The sequence below is a fragment of the Saccopteryx bilineata genome, chromosome 4 (assembly GCF_036850765.1).
Source record: "Saccopteryx bilineata isolate mSacBil1 chromosome 4, mSacBil1_pri_phased_curated, whole genome shotgun sequence".
Taxonomy (NCBI): domain Eukaryota; kingdom Metazoa; phylum Chordata; class Mammalia; order Chiroptera; family Emballonuridae; genus Saccopteryx; species Saccopteryx bilineata.
The window spans coordinates 181,072,272-181,093,657 of NC_089493.1; the positions used below are offsets into that span (position 1 = coordinate 181,072,272).

Below are 21,386 nucleotides of genomic sequence, written 5' to 3' on the forward strand. Positions count from 1 at the left end.
TCTGCCTTGGATTTTGCTGTTTATGTTTTCTCTCTCACAGAGAGTAAACTGCCAGGGGCAAGGATAGTGTGTGTGTCATCTCCCCGTCCCCACAGCACCTAGCTGAAATCAATCTTATAGAATGGAGGCAAGTTAGCTATGGATGACAAGGCAGGAGATACATTAATGGATGGACGGATGGACGAACAAAATGTGGTAAATCCATTCAATGGAACAACAACAACAAAAGGACTGAAGTACAGACACCTGTTGTTATTCAACATGAAGAAAACTCACAAACATTAACATTAAGTAAAAAAAGCCTGTCATAAAAGGCCACAAAGTATGATTCCTTTTATAGGAATAGGCAAATCTAGAGCCAGAAAGCAGGTTAGTGGTTGCCTAGGGCAGAAAGGGGTGGGGAAAATGGGGAGTGACAACTTATATTAGGTTGCTGGGGCCGCCTTAACAAAGTACCATGAACCGAGTGGTTTAAAAAACAGATTTATTATCTCACAGTTTTGGAGGCTAGAAGTCTAAGGTCAGGTGTTGGCAGGGCCATGCTGTCCCTGGAGGTATTAGGGAAGGATCTGTTCTGGGCCCTTCTTTTGGTTTTGGTAGTTCTTTGGTTTTTGACAATAGAACTCTAATCTTCACACTGCGTTCTCTCTGTGTGCACGTCTATGTCGAAAGTCCCCTTTTTATAAGAACAGCCGTCATATTGAATTAGGGGCCCCGTTTCTCCAGTATGACCTCATCTTAACTAATTATACCTACAAGGACTCTACTTCCAAATACGGTCACTCTGAGGTGCTAGTGGTGAGGACTTCAACATATGAACCTGTGGGAGGGAACAGTCAACCCATAACACTGCTGATGGCTTCTTTTTTGAAGTGATGAAAATGTTCAAATAACAGAATATGATGCGGTTGCAAAACTCAGTAAATATACTAAAAAAATGTTGACTTGTATACTTTAAATGGATGAACTATATAATATCTAAGTTATAACTCAATAAAGCTATTTTTGTAAAAAGACAAGAGAACTTGGAGTTAAAGATTCTGCCCAAACTCCACAATCAACCATTGATAAGAGTATGTAAAAACAAGTTATCCAAACAAGGGTAATCAGCTACAACTTAGAGACAAGCCAAAGGCACTACGCCTTTATCTTTCTTTGCGGTCCACATAAATTCCCTTTGACCCAGTGACTCACATCTAGAAGGAGATCGCCTGGACGTACCTTTCAAAGAATACAAGGAGTTCACTCCAGCACTGTTTGTAAAAATGAAGAAAAGAAATGAAACAGCTTGAGTGTCCCCATCCATGTCGGGTGATTAAATTAATCAAAGCATCTTGATTATTACTTAATCTGGATGATGGCTATAAGGGAATTTATTACATTGCTCTACTTCCATGAGCACTTGATAATTTGTCATTATAAAAAAATTTCTAATCTACAATGTAACATCATACATCCATTAACAATGGTCCTATAAATTTACATGGAAAGGTATCCAAAATATACTCTTATTCTCTGCTATACGTAAAACAGTACAGCCTTTTTGGGCGGGGACTGTGGAGTGGAGGTACAATTTGTCAAAATAGAAAACATTTTAAATATATATGCTATTTGACCTTGCAAGTTTACTTCTAGGTATCAGTTCCACAGAAATACTTGCAAATGTGCTTTAAAATTATGTATAAGCTTATGTATATGTATAAGCTTATTTCTGCAGCATTATTTGTAATAGCAAGAAATTGAAAGCTTAACTGTCCACTAAAGGGTAAATAATAAATTTTAGTCCATCCATTTGATAGAATCCTATGTTGCCATTAAAAAATAATATAGGCTTATATAAAATATGCAGCATAAAAAGACATTGAAGACAAATAATGAAAAAGCAAATTATAGAATAGTATATAAAGTACGGTTTAATTTATTTTAAAACTCTATTCCTTGTGTATTTTTTTCCTAGAACTTTATTATCAAAGTTTTCAAACATTTCAAAAAGTTCATGTGTAAATTTGTTTTCTTAATGATTTAGGATTGCCCATGCTACATTTCCAAGTGAGAAAAAAAAAGTATAGAAATTGAAGACACCGTATGACGCTATTTGGGTAAAATATTGTAGGGTTAAAAAATCTATGTAAAATAGTATGGTCATGATAAATGCTCACTCACTGGACACCTGCTACCATTACCTTAAGGTAAACAGTCAGATGGTAAAGAAATCCTCAAGCTTAGCACTCAACTCCTAACCTCCTCCAAGTGCACAGCTTCCCTGCGCTCTGACACGGGTCCCTGTAAGGCCAACAGGGCAGCTGACAGCTTCCTTCCATTCATTTTACCCCATGCTCCTGCTGATGGGCCGCCAGGAGAAATAAGCTTGAGACAAAAGAAACCATGGACATCCTTCCTGGCTACACAGGCAGCCCTGGCCGTGAGTCCCTGGAAGGAGAGAGAGCCGGAACCGGTGAACAAATCCTGACCTTATCAGACAGTTCAGGACTTGCCAAGGGAGGGACCAGGCACTGGTTCTGCAGGCACAGAAAACAGATACAGTTTGGCCGACCGGAGAACGCTGCGATGCTGATCCCTGAGATACAGTGAGGTCAAACTGGGCATTGGCTGGAGAACAGAAGTGAGCTTCCTGCCGGGGGCATTGGGTTTTAAGGTCAAGTCTTCTTAATTACATTTGGAAACCAACTCAGGGGAATTCCCTCTGACTTCATTCTTCAATGTTTTCCCAACCCCGCAATACACAAATAATAGTGACTATTTACTGGGCTCTCACAGTGCACCAGGCACAGTGTAAGTCCTTTAATGGCACTACGTTATTAAAGTCACACCTCATCCAACAAGGTGACCACAATGACTGGCCCCATCATGAGGATAAGGAAAACTGAGTCGTGCACGTGTGAAGCGACTTGCCGACGTGAATGTTGCCAGTGGGCATGGAAGCCAGGCTCTGGATTGGACCCACCTGGCCTGCAACACCACAGGCCACTGCAATCCAAATTCTAACCAGGGCCAAGGGAAGGAATAAGGAAAAAGAAGAGAGGGAGAGCAGAATAATGGAGAAGAGATGCAAGTGGTAACAGAAGAAGACCATACTGAGCAAGAACAAGACATCCAAGAGGCAATATAAGGCCATGGCCAAGAGCCTGGCTTTGCCCTCTCCATCTGAGGCGCCATGTCTCAGGGTCCCCATTTGCCAAATATGGCTAATCTAGGCCCCTACACTTCGCAGAGTTGTTGTGACCACTCATTTATTGATAGATGGACCACGTAGAGACTGCAGAACAGGGCCTGCTATATAGAGGCACCTCTCACACTGTAGCTATTGTCATAATTGTGGACATTATTATTCATATCTGACCCTCATTCTTCTGCCAGAATTCAAAGGCAGACCGAGCGTCCGAGTATATGATCCAGAACTTAGGAAAAGCTCACAAACGATAACCACACATGCGATTTGTCAATATGTTTTTCTCTCACCGTCACTTCCATATTTGAAGACAGTCACAAGGGCCACATGCAATGCTTTGTATCAAGACACTTCGGGAAACACACGGTCTTAACCTCACGTTAATGAATGTTAGCACATCTTGAAAACCTGCCTGTGACGTGCTAGGCGTTGTACTAAGCACATCATAAATACATTATCTCTATATCACACACACGTGTATTTGTTTCCTGTGGCTGCTGTGTAACAAATTACCACACACGAGGTAACAACACAAAGTCCTTCTTTCTCAGTTCTGGAGACCTGGAAGAATGAAGTCTTATTACTGAGCCCAAATCGCCCTGTGGGTCATTCAATTTCTTGCCTCTTCCACCTTCCGGTGACTCCCTGCACTCCTTGGCTTGTGGCTGTATCACTGCAATCTCTGCCTTCTTCTCTTCTATCTCGGAGCATCTCCCTCTGCCTCCGTCTCACAAATAAACTTGCCAGTGCATGCACAGGCCTTCCGGACAACCTAGGATAGTCGCTCCTCCTCCAGATCCTTAATCTGGTGACGCAAAGACTCTCTTTTGCCATATAAGGCAATAAAGCTTCACAGTCCAGGGATTAAGTGTGGAAATCTTGGGGCAGTGGGAGGGGGCACTTTTCAGCCTACCCCACCCTGCAAGAAAGATGTTAATGTCTATTCTCTGTGCAGGCAGTAGAATATAGTAAGAGACAGGTAGACTTGAGCTTGACTCTTAGCTCTGCCTGACATTGGGTAAAGTGAATTCCTCACACTGAAGTCTCTCATTTTTAAAACGTGAGTAACAGTCATATTTCTTTCAAAAGGCCCCCATGAGGATTAAATAAGACAGTACCTGAAGCTTCACACAGTGACTGGCTCTCCATAAACTCTCACTAAGGAGTATTATCATGAACACCAGGGAAGAACCAGCATTCAGAAGGCAAGTGACTTGCTGAAAGCTGCCTGACCAGGAAGTGCCAGTGCCCAAAATCCATCATGGGTCTCTCCGGCTCCGGAGCCCAGGCTGGATTTGCTCTATAGATTATGGCGTTTCACTTATGCTGGGGTAGGGCTAAGAATTCGGCTTGCACAAAAACCACATCAGGATCGGCTGGCAATCCATTTGGGTCTGCGACTCCAGGGGTTCCAGACATCATGGGAACTGGAAATGAAATCAATCTCTGTCTGTCAAGGTACCATTGGAAATGGCATCTCCAATGGGAACACAAGGTCTCAGAGGGGCAAGGTGCCAACCAAGCACAGCACTAGGAATTTAAAATCATTTATGCATCCACCACCTCCAAGTCAGAAGTTGCTCATATTTAAAAAAAAAGTTTGAAAAAAATTTTCAATGCTCATAGGCAACTTTCATCAAATTCCAGTCCCCACCCATCCATCCAACCATTTCCTCGGCACCGGTCTCCTTGGGTTAGACAACCTCAGCTGCAGGGAACGGGGAGCCCAGCTGCGCGCCGAGTTTGGAAAAACATTTTGAATACTTGAGATCTGCCAAGTGCTTGGTTCAAGAATGATATCCTCTAATTTCTTAAGCCATGTGTATTTTAAGTGAAATGTAATCCATATGTGTGCGACTCATTTAAATGCAACTCAGCGAAGCATGAGTTTCCCCAAAGCATTGGGCTTTCGTCTTAAGGCTTTCTTAAGTTTCTCTTAGATCCAGAACATTGACTTTTGCCAACAACAAAATGAAGCTCCTGAGGAGAGAGGGTCAAAGAGAGCTGTCTTTTCTCCTACTCCTAGATAAGATGTTTAACTCCTGTACTCCTGACGCAAAAGCGAGCTGGGAAGGGGGGGGGGGGGGCGCACTCCGAGGCCTGGGCAGAATGCAGGGCTTTGCTCCGGATCAGCTACATATTTCTACCAGGCCTCCTTGGAAGAGAAGTGCAGTAGTAAGAGCTGATAACCAATCCATCTTGTCCAGTGCTGAGAAACTCCTTTCCTGCCTGCTAGTCCTCCCCTCCTCGGGGCCTCCAGTATTATATACAACTCACATAAGGTTGAGGGGAGAAAAAAAGAAAATTAGGGAGCTAATGGCTCCATTAAGGTGAGTGACTTAATTTTCCAGGTTGTAGCTCAATTTCCAAGCCAAGGTCAGCAGCCTCCTTCCCGTTGGTGTCTCTGAGGGACGGATAAAAAGTCAGAGGAATGAGGAAAGATTCAAGTCGGAAGCAACGGTGAGTACTATCATCAGCAAATCTCTAACTGACCCAGTTCTGCTTTGACACCTACTGTTCCTTGGGAGGTCTGAAGGTAGAGACCCACACAAAAGAAAATATATTCGTTTCTATTAGCTAGACGTGTGCGCACAGGATCCGTCCTTAGCCAGGGCTAAAGAACAATGAATGGGGTGAGGCCAAAGGACATCTGTCCCTTTTCCAAGCCAACACCCAAAGCTTATCATCATTCAGACTCAAGGAAGGGCAGTATAGTGAAGAGATGAGAGTTCCAGAATGTGCTTAAAAGACCAGCAGAGAGAAGCAGATGGCCAAAGGCCCTCTGGGCACAGTGCCCACTGGCTGAGCTTTTCATTTGCGTCTGAAGGTGCCCTTGGAATGTAGTGATCCTGCCCTCGAAACGCAGCCCCCCATGAGCACCCTGCAAGCCGGTTCAACAGTTCATCTTGGGAAGAGGGGGAGAAAAGAGAAGGGGAAAGAGACAAGGTCTACATCTCCCTGGAGGTGTGCGGCTTCCCAGATGCCCGCAACTCAGGAAGGTTCCATTTCAATTCAGCAAACGAGAAACAACAGTAGCTGCCATTTATTGAGCATGGAACGGAAGGCAGGCACTATGCTGGGTCCTGTACGTGCACCATCTCATTTCATCCTCCCCATGGCTCTACAGTGTGCGACTATCATTGTACCCCAGAGAGGGAAATCGAGGCTTAAAGAGGACATCCAGCTAGTAAGGGGGAGAGTCAGGATCTGAACCCAGCATCTGACAAGAAAGCCGCATGCAGACAGATACTCCCTACAACGCCTGTGAACTCAGTAGAGAAAAGGGTGTGTGTCTCCCACAGGAATTGCATCCATTTCTTCCGAGTCGCTCCACAGCAGAAAAAGGCTGCTGGCTGTCATGCTGTTGAACTAAGGCACTTTGGGTATCTGCTGCCTGAGCTGAAGGCCCCTCTCTCCTGGCCCAACCCCCACGCTCCTCCATCCTCACCATTCTTGGCAATCTCTCCACGTGTGAATTCCATTAAAGGCCTGCTCACTGCTATTTTGGGCCATGCATTAGCACGTGGGCTTTGATTTGATGGGAGAAGGCCAGACACTTTAGGATAATGAAAAAGAAATTAGACATGTCCTCTCTCTCCCCTCAGGGTTCCAGAAGCTCTTGCCCACAGCTCCTGGGGGGGCTGAGAATCCAATGTATGGGGGCTGGGGAGGGGAAGTGGAAACCTTTAAAATTAATTATGGCCTTTGAACTTAGCTGTTCCTTCTCCTTGGAAATGCCATCTCTTAGCCATCCACGTGGCTTGTTTTCTCACCTCCTCCGGGTCTTGATTCAAATATCAACTCACCACTAAGGCCTTCTCTGACCACCATTCCGAAACAGCACCTCCCTTCCCATCCCTGCTCTTCCGAGCCCTTTCGTTCCTTTGTCTCCACAGCACTTGTCACCAGACATATTACACATTCACTTGTGTATCTGTTTACTGTTCCCACCAGTAGAATTTAATAAAGCTCCAAAAGGGCAGAACTGTTTCATTCCAGCCATATTCCCAGCACTGACACCGGTGCCCGGAATGCTACATACATATGCACGGGAGATAGAAAAAAAAAAAAAAAAGAATCGATCAAGGAACTTAAAAAACAGAGGCTGAGGAATCACTTAGCACAGGGCCCAGTTTCCCCTCAAATATCAGTGGATTAATAAAAACTTTAACAGAGAGATATAAAAATCAGAAAGGCATCATCCCTACCCCCTAAGCCGTTCTGCATCCGGCCTCGCACGCACCATGAATGAGATGGCTTTGGGAAATAAACAAAGTAGGAAGTCGTGTGCAGTTGGAGTTCCGCTTGCTAACACATGTTCAAAAACAAAAAGCCCCATTTAGACAAAAATAGCAGGAAGCTGTCCCCCAGGGATACCTGATGAGGTCATAGCGCTTGACGCGGCTGTTTCCATTTTTGTCAAGTCTCCTGCCTCCTGCCAACTCCAGGAGGCCAGGAACCACATCCAGCCCCCCACCACTCGCTAGGAAGCCAGAGCCACTCAGAGCAGCACACAGTACAGCCACATCCACGGGCTCTCCCTGACTCCAGAAACAAGCCAGGAACATAAGTGATCCTAGTCTTACCGCTCTCATTTACCTGCTATGTGGACTTAGACAGGTGCCTATCCCTCTCTATCCCTCTCTGAGTTGAAGTTTCTGCATCCACACATAAGAGCATTGCATTCAGCGCTTGTTCAAGCGTCTTCCCGCCATAACTTCTTATGATCTCTTGCAAAGATCCCAAAATAGGAGGGAGGGTTAGGTGCTGGCATCCCTACTTGGCCAGTCCAATTCTTGTGGATTTGCCCATGATAGCAACCCCACTATTTGGACTGCCCAGAGGAAGTTGAAGGGTCAAATACCCCACTTGGAGGCAGAAGAGGGCCGATTAGGCTGAGTGGTAACAGAGAACACTTAGTCTAGAGCTAGAGGGCTGGAGCCATGAGAAACTAAAGCTGATCCTTGAGAGGAACTGTCAAGAACGGGCCTACTAATGGCCTATTCCTGCAGGACGGAAAGAGGACTAGGCAAGGAGACATCTCGGACAAGCAGAGCCTGCACTCTCTGGGGACAAAGCCAGCAGGTCTGCTCCAGGAAAATGGGACAAAGAGAACACATTCTTGAGCTGGTTTGACTCTCAAAAGAAAAGCAGCAAAAATGGTTGAGATGCCCATCTTTCCAGAGGCAGAGGAAAGACATGGCTGAAGCCCTGTGACTGCACGTGCTAACGTCACACTTCCACCCCACCTCACACTCCACTCACCTTCCTTCACAAGGGCCCAAAAGCCCAGATCTGCAATAAGTTATGTTCCTGCTCCCCACCCAAGCTTAGCAGCCCTTCCCATCCTCTGGACACGGGAAGGTCTCATCCATCCCTTTCTTGGCAGTTATGTGTGGGATTACTCATCTGCCTCCCGGGAGGCTGCCAAGAGGACACAGGCAGTTTTCTGAGCCTTGCAGCCTTATCTGCAAGGTCTGGGCAGCAGAATCAAAGCAGGACTGTTGGTGGGGAAATACCAGTGGCCTGCAGGCTCTCCTGGCCAAGGAAGGAGAGCTCTCCAGTGGCTGAGCAGATCGGGAAGGACCCAAGAACAGGCAACAGACAGAGTTACGCATTATCTCTATCTATTCACCTGCTCGACAGCATGAATCCAGATACAGCCATGCTTGATGGTAAATCAATGTGGAAATCTTTCTGACTCAGGCGGCCACCCAAGATGAATGAGGTTAGAAAGATGGAAGAGCCTGCCCGATGAAGCCAGGAGACTGCTGACCGTGCCCTTATTGGCAGACGCTCGGATCTGGCCGACCCAGAACAGATGGAGCAGCCAGGGTTGGAGGCGCAAATCCCAGAACACTCCACATTGCCTCTCTCCTCTCTGTTGTTTTCCTCTAACTCCTTCGCTTCCTGCCATGCCCTGTGCTGCAGCTAGTGAGACAGCTGCTGCATGCAGCCCTGCAGTCCATGCCTCCCTCATCACACACACACACACACACACACACACACACACAGAGTGAACTCTAAGAAACCCCGGAAATACAGCTTGTTAAACAGTCCAGTAATTTCACAGCCAAGTCAAGAGATTGTGGAAACGCTGTCTTTGCAAGAGGCTCCTCAGAAAGAAACCAACAACTGAGAGTTTGGGTCACTTCACTCACTGCTTCCTTCCAAAACAGCGGCACCTAAGTCCGGCCTTGACGTGGAAGGGAATTGTTTCATTTTAGACAAAGGAGGAGTCCACTTACTCATTCTTCTCCAGGTCCAGGATCAGCTCTCGCCCCTCGGCCATTACCCTGAGCTCAGCTTTGAGTGGATGCTAGAAGCAACAACAAAAGAGAATGTCAGTTCCCAAACACAAGGTGGCGGCTCTCAGGAACAGACGCAGGATCTAGCACAGTGCTCTGACCGCGATCCACAGGAAGTGAAGGAGAAGAGTCAGTTGCATTTCCAGCCCAAAAGCAAAATAGCTTCAATCCCAGAAGAACCAATTACCCTCCCCCATTTGCCTCCTCCTAAAAGACACAGGAAAGAAAATCCACGCTGAAATGTGGTGTAAGTGCTCCCATGCAGGTCTGGTCAAGGCCAATGCTGGAAAACATGACCTTCAATAGCAGGGTTTTTTTTGTGTTTTTTTTTTCCATTTTTTCTGAAGCTGGAAATGGGGAGAGACAGTCAGACAGACTCCCGCATGCGCCCGACCGGGATCCACCCGGCACGCCCACCAGGGGCGACGCTCTGCCCACCAGGGGGCGATAATCTGCCCATCCTGGGCGTCGCCATGTTGCGACCAGAGCCACTCTAGCGCCTGGGGCAGAGGCCACAGAGCCATCCCCAGCGCCCGAGCCATTCTTTGCTCCAATGGAGCCTTGGCTGCGGAAGGGGAAGAGAGAGACAGAGAGGAAAGCGCGGCGGAGGGGTGGAGAAGCAAATGGGCGCTTCTCCTGTGTGCCCTGGCAGGGAATCGAACCCGGGTCCTCCGCACGCTAGGCCGACGCTCTACCGCTGAGCCAACCGGCCAGGGCCTTCAATAGCAGGTTTTATGCAGTCAGATCTGGATTCAAGTGCTGCTCTCTGACTCTGTGGTGATGGCATGTGGGCATGTTGCTGAACATTCACTCCTACAGCTCCGTTTCCTCATTTATAAAACACAGATAATAATTGTCCAAACTTTTGGGGCTCTCATAAAGATCAAGTGACGTCGTAATGCATATAAAGACTTAATCCGGCAGATAGAAACCCTGTATACATGGTATTATCTAAAATACCAGGAAAGGCCTCTTCACAGTGGGTTACCTTACATTATTTTGTTTTGGCTCTCAGTTTGGATACCCTCAATCGTCTCAGAGGAGACAACTAGGGGCACTTCAAACTAAGGTTTTATAAGTCCAAAGGAAGATATAATTTTACATACAAGAGACAATTTGCTGAGGCCCAGAGTTGCTATAAACTCAGCATAAATCATTTAAGATAATATACAAATGACCAACGAGCAAGAAAAATGTATTCAACATCGCGATGAATTCCTCCCTCCAATTTTTTTTAACCATACCTTTTTAAAAAATCAAAGTGACAAAGGTTTTTTTAAAATCATGAATCACAATGCAATGGAGCATGCTGTCAAATGGGCACTCTCCTACCCTAGCAGTAAGAATTTAAACTGTTGCCACCACTCACTGGAACGTAATTTGACAGTATGGATGAAGTTTTTTAGCGTTTAGACCCTCTGAAACAGTAATACAAGTTTATATCTGAAAGGAACAAATGGAAGAATGGACGAAAGTTTATTATACAGAAGGATATTCATTACTTAAAATCCTGAATAATAAAATATAACTTCAGTGTCCAAAATAGAAGATCCAGTCATACAACAAAACACTAGACATTCATTAAAAACAATGACTTCAAGTGATTTCTAAATTACCAAGAAAGTATACGTTATTAAGCACAAAGACTTAAAATATAACACTGTTTTACTTAAACATACTTTTGTAAAAGGAAAAACTAGAAAGAAAAAACCCAAACTAGTAAATTACCATAGTTACCTCCAAGGAGTGAGATTATTAGTTAATTTTATCTTCTTTTGTGCAACTTTCCATGTTTTTATAATTGCTTAAAAAATGGGCTTTATTTCTTCTATTTACCTCATTGTCATGGAAAATTTCTAAGAAATTAAAAATTGAAGTCAAAATAAACTTCTAGCCTTCAACAAATCAACTTAGGCCAGTTAAACTGTTTTTGAAGAAAGAAATTATTTATTTAAAACAGGGTATTTACATATTTAAACCTGTTTAAAACAGAGTGGATTCTCTGGGGTATTTTAAATATGCGCTCTCTAACTTGATACCAGGGAATTGATAAACTCCTGAAGTCTCTCCCAATCCACAAAAGTTTCTGCCCCTTTTAAGGTGGGCCTGAAAACTTAGTTTCCAGTTTCCATGTGTCTGAGGGAGTAGGTCACCTGCTTTGTTGCCCGCCTCTGGTGGGGGGAGCCTGTCTCTTCCATGTCCATTTCCTCTTTTTATTTGCCCAAAACCCCACCTCCCATCAGAGTCCTACACTTTTAGGGTTCTGATGATATCTGAACTCTGATCCAGGATGCTTGAGCAATCCTGTCCTTTGTTGTTTTCTTTTTTTCTTTTTTGCTCATTTGTCCTATTGACACTTCTTAAGAACATTTTTAAACCACGGGGAGAGGAAGCTGGGTGGATGTTTACCCAATAACTTTCACTAGAGGATTCACTTCTCTGTTTCTGATGCCCTGCGCCCACTCTGCCAACACCTGCCCTGGTTGCTGGTCCTTTGCCACTTCACTCTGGGCAGTTCTGGGGCAAGGGCCCTGAGCAATCACACTGGGCTTCCGGGACAGAGTCCCGAGTGATCACTTGAGAAAAAGCACATGGTAACAGTGCTATAGCAATTCTCTTATCTAAAAGGTAGGTAGCCATGTGACAGCCCACCCCAAAATGGAAAGTTGACACAAATCAAAGCACTGTCACCTCTTCCCCAAAGATACCCAAGCTGCAACATGAGAACAAATATTTATTTTTAAGTGGTTTTATCCAAATATACTTCTCTCTGGTCTGGAAGATGCTCAGAGACTGATATTTTTAAAATACGATGTTCCTTGTTTCCAGGGGACATTTCAAGCAAAACAATGAAACAGCATTTCAAGGATCTGTGCTACTTCCCTATCTAGTTTTACTCAGCTCTTCTCTTGCAACTCCAGCCTGTGCTAGGAACAGGTGACCTCCCCTCCCCTTGGGAGGTGACTTGCTATTACATTTACCCCAGAGGAGGGTTAAAATTCCTTTCACTTTATGGCTGGATTAGAGAGATCTTCAGCTCCATAAGGTATTAGAAATCTGTCCTATGTATTGCATCCCTGCTAAGATCTAGTATGATAATTACTACACAGTGAGTGTTCAATTGATGTTTGATAAATTATGTAAATGAAAATAAGAGGCCTGAGTGAGATCCACCTTTTCTTTCTCTGTCTCTCTCTCTCTCTCTCTCTCTCTCTCTCTGACATTCCTTCATTTGTTCTTTCAACAAATACTTACGGTGCCAGGCACTGTGCTGACTATTCAAACAAAATGCAGTGGCCCAGTTTCTGGGCAGACAATGGCTGGGAACAAAGACAGGATCTGGGACTCCACTTTGTTTCTCAAGCCCTTCCTCAGGATGCCTGGCATCCCACATCTGGAAAGAACAAAAAGGCCTCTACAAAGAGTATCAGACATTCTTCGGCAATAATGGATTGGTTGGACTATCTGAGATCTTAATTTTTAAAAATAACCTGCTCAAGGATGGCCATCCATTAATTTGTCTAGACTTTTCCTGAAGCTATTTTCAGTGTTATTTTATTTTTTGATGAAATGAATTCCATGTATTTATTGTCTTTAGGATAAAATGTTACTTGCCTTCATTTGCCCTACAATTTTGGCTGTAAGTTCTCTTAGTAAACCTGAATTGGAACATTTGGGGACATGTCTGCATTACTCTAACCATAACTTTAAGGATTCCAGACCTTTTTCCCTCTCTATTTGCCTTTCTAGACTCAAAAGCCACAAAAGTCTGAAATCCTACCTGATCCAGCTCTCTCTTCCCTCTCCTACTATAATCTTGCTCTTATATGTGGCCCAACAAATCACTGACCCTTTGAACCCAAAGGGATCTTATTCACTATCCCCTCTTCCCAGCCTTCTTCCTTCTTATTCCCTCTAAGCCCTATTTTGTAAATGAGGAAACTGAAGTTCAGAAAGTGGAAGGTCAACAATCATACCTTCCTTTCTAGTTCTCCCATGTTTTGAAGCTATTTTCAGCATCTATTACTTTTTGATGAAATCAGGATACCTAGTTGCACAGGTCCTCTCTGCAAGAACAGGGTAGTGCTTTCTGTCTTATTCCCAAGACCCTTGATAAAGCCTGTGCATTTTGCTGATGTAGTGGCCCAATTTGCCTACTGGATCTTAAGATAAATAAGTACAGTACTAAGTCCCTACCTGGGCTCTTATTAAAAAAATAGTTTGGGCCCTGGCCGGTTGGCTCAGCAGTAGAGCGTCGGCCTAGCGTGCGGAGGACCCGGGTTCGATTCCCGGCCAGGGCACACAGGAGAAGCGCCCATTTGCTTCTCCACCCCTCCGCCGCGCTTTCCTCTCTCTCTCTTCCCCTCCCGCAGCCAAGGCTCCATTGGAGCAAAAATGGCCCGGGCGCTGGGGATGGCTCTGTGGCCTCTGCCTCAGGCGCTAGAGTGGCTCTGGTCGCAACATGGCGACGCCCAGGATGGGCAGAACATCGCCCCCTGGTGGGCAGAGCGTCGCCCCCTGGTGGGCGTGCCGGGTGGATCCCGGTCGGGCGCATGCGGGAGTCTGTCAGACTGTCTCTCCCTGTTTCCAGCTTCAGAAAAATGCAAAAAAAAAAAAAAAAAAAAAAAAAAATAGTTTGGATTAGTATCTTCTCTCTGTGTACACTATCTCATCAATAAAATAAGCCGTGTATTATGCAGAGCAATAATAACAATGATAATATTTAATCAATTCTCATTGAGAGCTGGTGCTTTTTGTGACACGTATTTGCCCTTAGTTTGTGTCAGCGTCAATGTGGATTTTCATTTTCACAACTAATAGCATTTGAAAGTCTTCTAGAAGTTCGTCACACGATGAAGGAAAGTCCCAACTGGGATCCCGAAAGTAACCAACAGACAGGGTAGAGTGGGCCCGAAATAGAACTGACAGTGGTGACACGGCCTCCAGGAAGGTCAAGTTGGTGGCCCAAGCCTCACAGAGTGAAGTGGTCGGCTCTGGCCTCGGAAAATGAGAGCTTTGGGGCTTACCTTTTCTCTCATACAGCCTTCTGCAATCTTCCACTGAGGTATTATTAGTTCATGCTGTAGCTGGGCGCTGCCTTCCACACTTCCTCCTGCCAATACAGATGCACAACCATCGGAATCCCAGACCTCTGCACCCTAGCCAAGCCAGGCCCGCATGGCCAACTGGGAAGAAGCCCATATTGGGTCATTAGAAGACCTGCTGGATTCCAGACCCTCGGCACTTACCAGGGGTCAAGCACTCTGCTAGGTGTTGGCAATGCAGTGCTAGTCAGCGGTAGCGAGGTCTCTATACTCCTCACAAAATTTATCTTCTAGAGGTGGGAGATGGACAACACACAGATATTCTCAAATGGTACAACGGGGTCATGGAATAAAGAGACACCGAAGAAGGGGGGGGGGGAGTCCCTGTTTTAGACAAGATGGCATTTAATTGAGACCTAAAGGACCAGGAAAAGGTAGCCTTGCAACCAAGATCTGGAAGAAGAGCATCCCAAGTAGAAGAACCAGCAGGCGCAATGGTGCTGCGTGAGCAGAAGGAGACTCGGTCTGTTTAAGGAAGCAGAGAAGGCAAAGGTAGTTAGAGTCTAGTAAACGAGGGGGGGAGTTGGCAGGAAACGTGGTCGGCAAGGCAGTCATGAATCTGATAGCACAGAGGCCATGGAAAGTGTTTGGATTTCATTAAAAATAGACTTGGAAGGCAATGGAGAGTTTAAACACAGAGGAATATGATCTGTATTCAGTTTTTTAAAGATTGTCTGGCCTGCTGGGTGGTGATGGGGGTGTGGTAGGGGAGGGGGTGGCGGGAGCGAGAGTCGAAGCAGAAGGCAAGGTTGGAGACTTGCTGGAGCCCTGGTGAGAGATGACCGTGCCTCAGACTAAAATGACATCAGTGGAGAGGAATGAAGTGGTTGGATTCTGGGCATATTCTGGAGGTCAAACTCATGAGTATTATTTCAACTGAGCTTCAGTTTTCTCATCTGTAAGATGGAAACAATGATACCTGCCTGCCATCTCATAGCATTACTGGGGAGAGTCACTGTCAAATTGCTTTTCTGTACACAAAGAAAGCATCATGGCAGGAAGCTGAGCTTTCTAAAGGGAAGTGTGCATTTGGATATCACTCCCTACTTTCCATATGAATCTCACCACCCAGTTCTCCTTTATTTCCATGGCAACCCTAAGAGATAAATTGCGGGATTCCTTTCATTTATTTATCTATTTATTTATTTATTTTTTATTTGTTGACTTTAGAAGAGAGAAAGAGGGAGAAGAGAGACAGGAACATCCATCTGTTCCTGTGTGTGCCCTGATGAGGGATCGAACCAGCAACCTCTGCACTCCAGGATGATGTTTCAACCAACTGTGCTGTCCAGCCAGGGTGCAGGATTCCTATTTTTTAAGAAATGCATATTTTTAAACTTGTTCTAGGCAGTGGCAACCTCAAAGACTGGTTGCAGACAAGCTTAATAAAGTGGTCAATTCCCAAGAGCTAGGCAAATTAGTCTCCAAAAGAGGCCAAATCCATAGGACTCCAGAGGATGAGAACAAGGACACCAAAATCTATTCTATCTAAACCAACCAGATCAACCACATAGAATATAGTGAGAATACAGTCATTTTGTTAGAATGGCAGGATTATAAGTGATAAACTTTCCTTTCAGATTACTGATATAATGTATTCTCAATCAAAATATTCTAAAAATAATCTCATTAGACTTGCATTAGTTTCATCATACCTGCTCTAGTGACTCTGATTAAGTCTAGATTCTTTGCCAAAAAAAGAGAGAGAAATCACTCGATATTTAATGAAATATTTAAATAATGAAGTGAACTTCATGATACAAGAAATACTGAAAGCAATCTAAAGGCTCAACAATGGAGAACCACAGTACATCCTTTTAAAAAAACTGTTCAAAACTTAGAAATAAGGCAAAGAGAAAGCAGGATGTCCTTTCTAGGTCACATGATAGCATTGTTTAACAGTCCCTTCAGTATATCACTTTATTATCTAGGGGCATGTATCTTTGTCTGACTTCTTTTATTTACTGTTAACTAGAAGACTATATACTCCGTTATGTGTTAACTGCAGATTGCTGTCAGGTAGAGATGCAAATGACTTCAACATAGCAGAAAGATAACTAAGAATTCTGGTCGTTTGCCCAGTGGGGTACTGACCACTTTTGCATCTGTTCCACCACAAGATTTCAACCCTCTTTCTCCAATGCCGGTACCACTCCTGTTCCTCTAATGCTTTGAACCAGTTTTACCATTCCATTCACTGCCTCGTTAATGAACGGAACAAATCTTGGCCCCCCATTCATCCCATATTTGTAAGAAAGTCATGTTTTTAACTTTTTGAAGATCATACTGCTATTTCTTGATGGAATTTATAGTCATTAAAATCACGTTTTGGAGAATTTAAGGATGTTGGGAAATGCTCTTTATGTGAAGTAGAAAGTGCAAGACACAAAACTGTACATATGGTACGGTTCCAATTTTATCGGTATATATTTATAGGAACACACACAAAGACTGGAGAAAAAAGGAGAGGCTAGGATAGCAGCGGAAAGCGAAGCCAAAAGCAGAGGGAGAAAAAAAACGGAGGAAAAAGAGAGAGAGGGAGGGAAGCCAGGGAGGGGACCCGCTGTTGTCTGCTTGCTCAGGACCTCCACCTCCTCCGAGGACGCACAACGTGGGAACAAAGCCGGGGCTCCCAGGCTGGGAGACTGCGGGGTGCAACTCCCAGGTCCCCGTACCCCCTAGCCCACCCGCCTCCATCCCCACTCCAGTCCTCCCTTACCCGGCCACTTACTTCTGGTCCATCCCGGCAGGGCGAGCACCAGCAGGCAGAGCCGGGCAGCGCCCACGCCCCCGGGCATGGTGGCAGCGGCCAGTCGCGCGCTCTGCGCTCACAAGCACGCGGCCATGCCAGCACTCCAGCCAGGCGGCTATGCGTCTGGAACCCACTGATCGCCCAGCGCCTCCCAGCCCGGCTCCCAGCCATCGGCCGAGACGCTCCGCCCTCTGTCCGCAGGGCTCCTCCACCGGGTGGAGGAGGGGACGCGCTCGCCTGGAGGGGGTGGGAGGGACCGCCAGGGGAGGAGCCCGGGGACCCCTTGGGAGTCCGGCTGGCTCAGGTGACCCGGAACAGCGGAAGCAGAGTCCGAGCCGCTGAGGGGCAAGGATCCACTCTCAAGGTGGGCGCGGCCTGTGGGGAGTCCTGGGCTCGGGCTTTCAGGAGTTAAACTGGACCTCCCTCTGCACAGCGGCCCGTCTAACTCTGTCCCGCACTGTACAAGATGCCTTGGGTGACACTAAAATGCTCCCCACCCAGCACCATTCCCTAGAGGCCGCCAGTCTTGGAGGCAGGCTTCGAAAGAGTTAACGGAACCACCAGGCACAAAGAACTCAGTGCTACATGGAGTTGTTTTCTTAGCAGGACACAAATCCAGGAGCCATTCCTTCTCACTGGGAGGAGAGGGTGGAGAAGAGAGGATTCCCAGAGGAGACGACATCCGAGCTGGAGAGGAGGAGGATTGGAGCACTAGGCAGAGAAAATGGCCTAGAGAAACGCATGAGGGTGGGAGGGCCGGTGGCTGTATTGGGGGAAAACCGGAATTGGGATGCTTTAGATTTAGGCTTTGGAGGGCTTGCTCTGCTGGAATAAGAAAATAACAATAACTGAGATGGACACAGCACTTAATGACTGTCGGACACTGTCCTTAGCACTTTACATCCATTAACTTATTTAATTAATTAATCTAGGAAAAGAACTACTTTTTATTATCCTTTAAAATGTGCCAGGAACTCTGCATACATCATCTCTTTTCATTAGCCTCATAATCTCTTAGGGCAGATACTAATAGTCTCCTGTTTTACAGATGAGAAGAACAGACCTGAGAGGCTACTTTACCCAAGGTCAATTACCTCTTTAAAGATTCTACCTCCAAATACAGTCATACTGGAGGTTAGGGCTTCGACGTGAATGTGGAGGGGAACACAGTTCATTCCATAATATTCTAGCCTTTGGTCCCCCAAAATGGATATCCTTCTTGCATTTGAAATGCATTCACCACATCCAAATAGCCCCTAACATCTTAATTTATTTCAACATCAACTCCAAGTCCAATATCTCATCTAAATACCTAATCAGATATGGATGAGACTCTAGGCATGATTCATCCTGAGGCAAAACTCCTTTCTGTGAAACCAAACAAGTTATGTTCTTCCAAAATACAAGATAGGATGGACATTCCCATTCCAAAAGAGAGAAACCAGGAAGAAAGCGGTGACAGGTTCAGAGCAAGTCCAAAACTTAGCAAAGCACATTCCACTAAACATTAAAGCTGTTGAATAGTCCTCTGACTGGATGCTCTGTTTCCAAGTCCAATGGGGCAGTGATGTCGTCCTGCGGCCCTAGGCAGTGGCCCTGCCCCCTCAGCTCTGCAGCTACCCACCCTGGGGGCAGCGTGACTCCCAGAAATTGGGAAGGGGACCCACCTTCTGAGTCCAAGAAAATGAGAGCCTTGCCCCCTAGACCTGTGTGCTCTAGACATATAGTGGGAATGGCAGCCCTGATGATCTCGGAATCACCTTCAGAGTCATCCTGCCCTTTCCTTGAAGGATAAAGCATACTCAATAGTTTTCTTGTCCTGTAGAATCCCAAAACTCCAAAAGCCTTTTTTTTTTTTTCATCCTGACTGTTCCCTTTGGTCCAAATGGCAGTGTCTCTCTCTGCTGATATAATCATATCTCTATTCCTGATTTCTGTTAAAATGGCTGACTAACTGCATGGGTCATCTTATAGTGACACCTTTGGTGTCCCATGGGCTCTATCTCCAAATATAGTCACATTGGGGCTTAAGGCTTCAACATATGGTTGGGGGTAGGGGACATAATTCTGTCCATAACAGGCAATTTGCCCCTAGAGCTGTGAGACTAGAAAACTTCTCACAGCTGAAAAAAACGCTGAAGTGGGAGGCCTGATTCTATGGATCATACTGCTCACAACAATTAGGGGTATTTCAAAATGAATATGAAGCGATAAAAGATTCATTTTGAAATATCCCCTAATTTTTGGGAGTAGTATCCTTGCAAAAGACACACAAACCCCATACTTGAAATTTGCTTTCATTTGCGGGTGCTCAGTTAATCAATATTTAATCAGCACATACCCCTGGATATTGGAAAGTAGCTCACAAGAGAAAAAGTCCAGTGGTTATTGAACTCTGACCAAGGAGTGAGAAAGTTTCTGTTCTGTCTCTCATCCACCCCCCCATACACTTATACACAGGAACAAACATATACACAACCTTTGACCCCCCTGGAAACCTTCCCATTTATTTGTAAAGAATGTATTTGTTGTTTATAAAAAAATATTACGTCTCTACATAATCTTTAAAATATTCATGACATTTACCCTACTACTTACATTTCTGGGAAACTATCCTAAAAAAATAATCTGCAATGCATGCAAAGATTTATGGACAAGAATGTTCATAGTGGTGTTATTTATAATAGTGAAAATACTGGAAACAAACTAAATATCAAATTGTGAAGGAACAGTTAATAAATTACAGAATATCCATATGATGGATTATTATGCAGCCATTTAAAATAACATTTACAAAGAGTTTATGCTCTGATGTTAAATGAAAAAAAGCAGAGTCCAAAATTACATGTAGGCATGGCCTCAGCTATGTAAATAAAAGACACTTTTAAAAAGACTAGAAGGAAATGTGCCAAAATGTTTGCAGTGGTTACCTCTGGATGGTGAGACTATGGAGAAATGAAGGTTTTTTGGGTTATTTTTGGTTTTAGTTTGTCATATATATCTATCATATATATATATGTATATATGAGATATATATTGCCTCTCATTTTCTGCAATACTTAGATATGACTTTAGTATGGGAGTGGGTGGGTGAATGGTAAACACAGGAAAGGAAGGCGGAAGGAATAATGGTTAACGGTTTATCCTGGTGTCTTGACCTCTCTCCTCTGATGTTAGGGAAACTGAAGCAGAGTTCAAATAACCAATTCCAAACAGGTGACCCAGGCCACTGTTCCCCTCTATAGTACACTACCATGGTTAGGAGGTGGCCATCCTGCCAGGGCTTAAATCCCTTCACTGTCTTTAACCAGCTGCGGGACCAGAGGCAAAACAACAAACAAAAACAAAACACAAAACACCTTTTCTGTGACTTTGTTGCCCCAGCCTATAAAGGATGCTGATAACGGTAGTTCCTAGCTGAAGAAAGAGTGAAGATAGGGAGTGTATAAAATGAAGTCACTATAACCAAGTGGCTAAAATTATTAACATTATGGAGGTTGAGGTATAAGGAAAGACTTCATTCTTGTTCTAACTAGCCCAGGAACTTTTTTTTTTTTTAACTTTACAGTCCTGCGTCAACAGATATATATCTGCCTTCCAGGTAACGTTCTAATTGACCTTTGAAGGACTTGCGTATCCAGGCCATCTGATTACCTCTGCAAGGCCTCAGTGGATATCTCCCCTTGACATCTATTATCCAGACACCCTGAACTGACCAGAGCTCCTGGCTCCCATGATCCTAACCGCCTGAAATCTAACTGATAACCATCATGGAGCAGTCCTAGAACCAGGAATGCAGGGCTGGTAATTCTCAAGAATGTCCTTTTTTACTATAACTTTTTTGTCTTCTTTGGAACACTTTTGGGGTTTTGCCTCGCTGCAGTCCCAGTTTGCAAACCCCAAGACCCTTGAATAAATTTTTATCAGTTATTTATAGCAAAACCTCCGGACTTTTTGAGTTCATTCAACATAGCTCATAGAGTTTTTGTGAGACCAAATGGGTGCTTAGCATAGTACTTCTCCAATAACAA

At 44.8% G+C, this 21,386-nt stretch overlaps 1 protein-coding gene across 1 annotated transcript in view; it reads right to left on the bottom strand.

Moving 5' to 3' along the window:
* The window catches only part of ADAM19 (ADAM metallopeptidase domain 19), an 80,435-nt gene extending 62,899 nt beyond the window's left edge, over nucleotides 1–17,536 (bottom strand). Inside the window, exons 1-3 of the mRNA XM_066273130.1 lie at nucleotides 17,335–17,536; nucleotides 14,526–14,611; nucleotides 9,439–9,509 (exon numbers count right to left, since the gene is read on the bottom strand). Coding sequence (XP_066129227.1) covers nucleotides 9,439–9,509; nucleotides 14,526–14,611; nucleotides 17,335–17,401 — 224 coding nt within the window. The 5' untranslated portion in view covers nucleotides 17,402–17,536. The remainder of the gene's footprint in view (nucleotides 1–9,438; nucleotides 9,510–14,525; nucleotides 14,612–17,334) is intronic.
* Nucleotides 17,537–21,386: the final 3,850 nt, after the last annotated feature.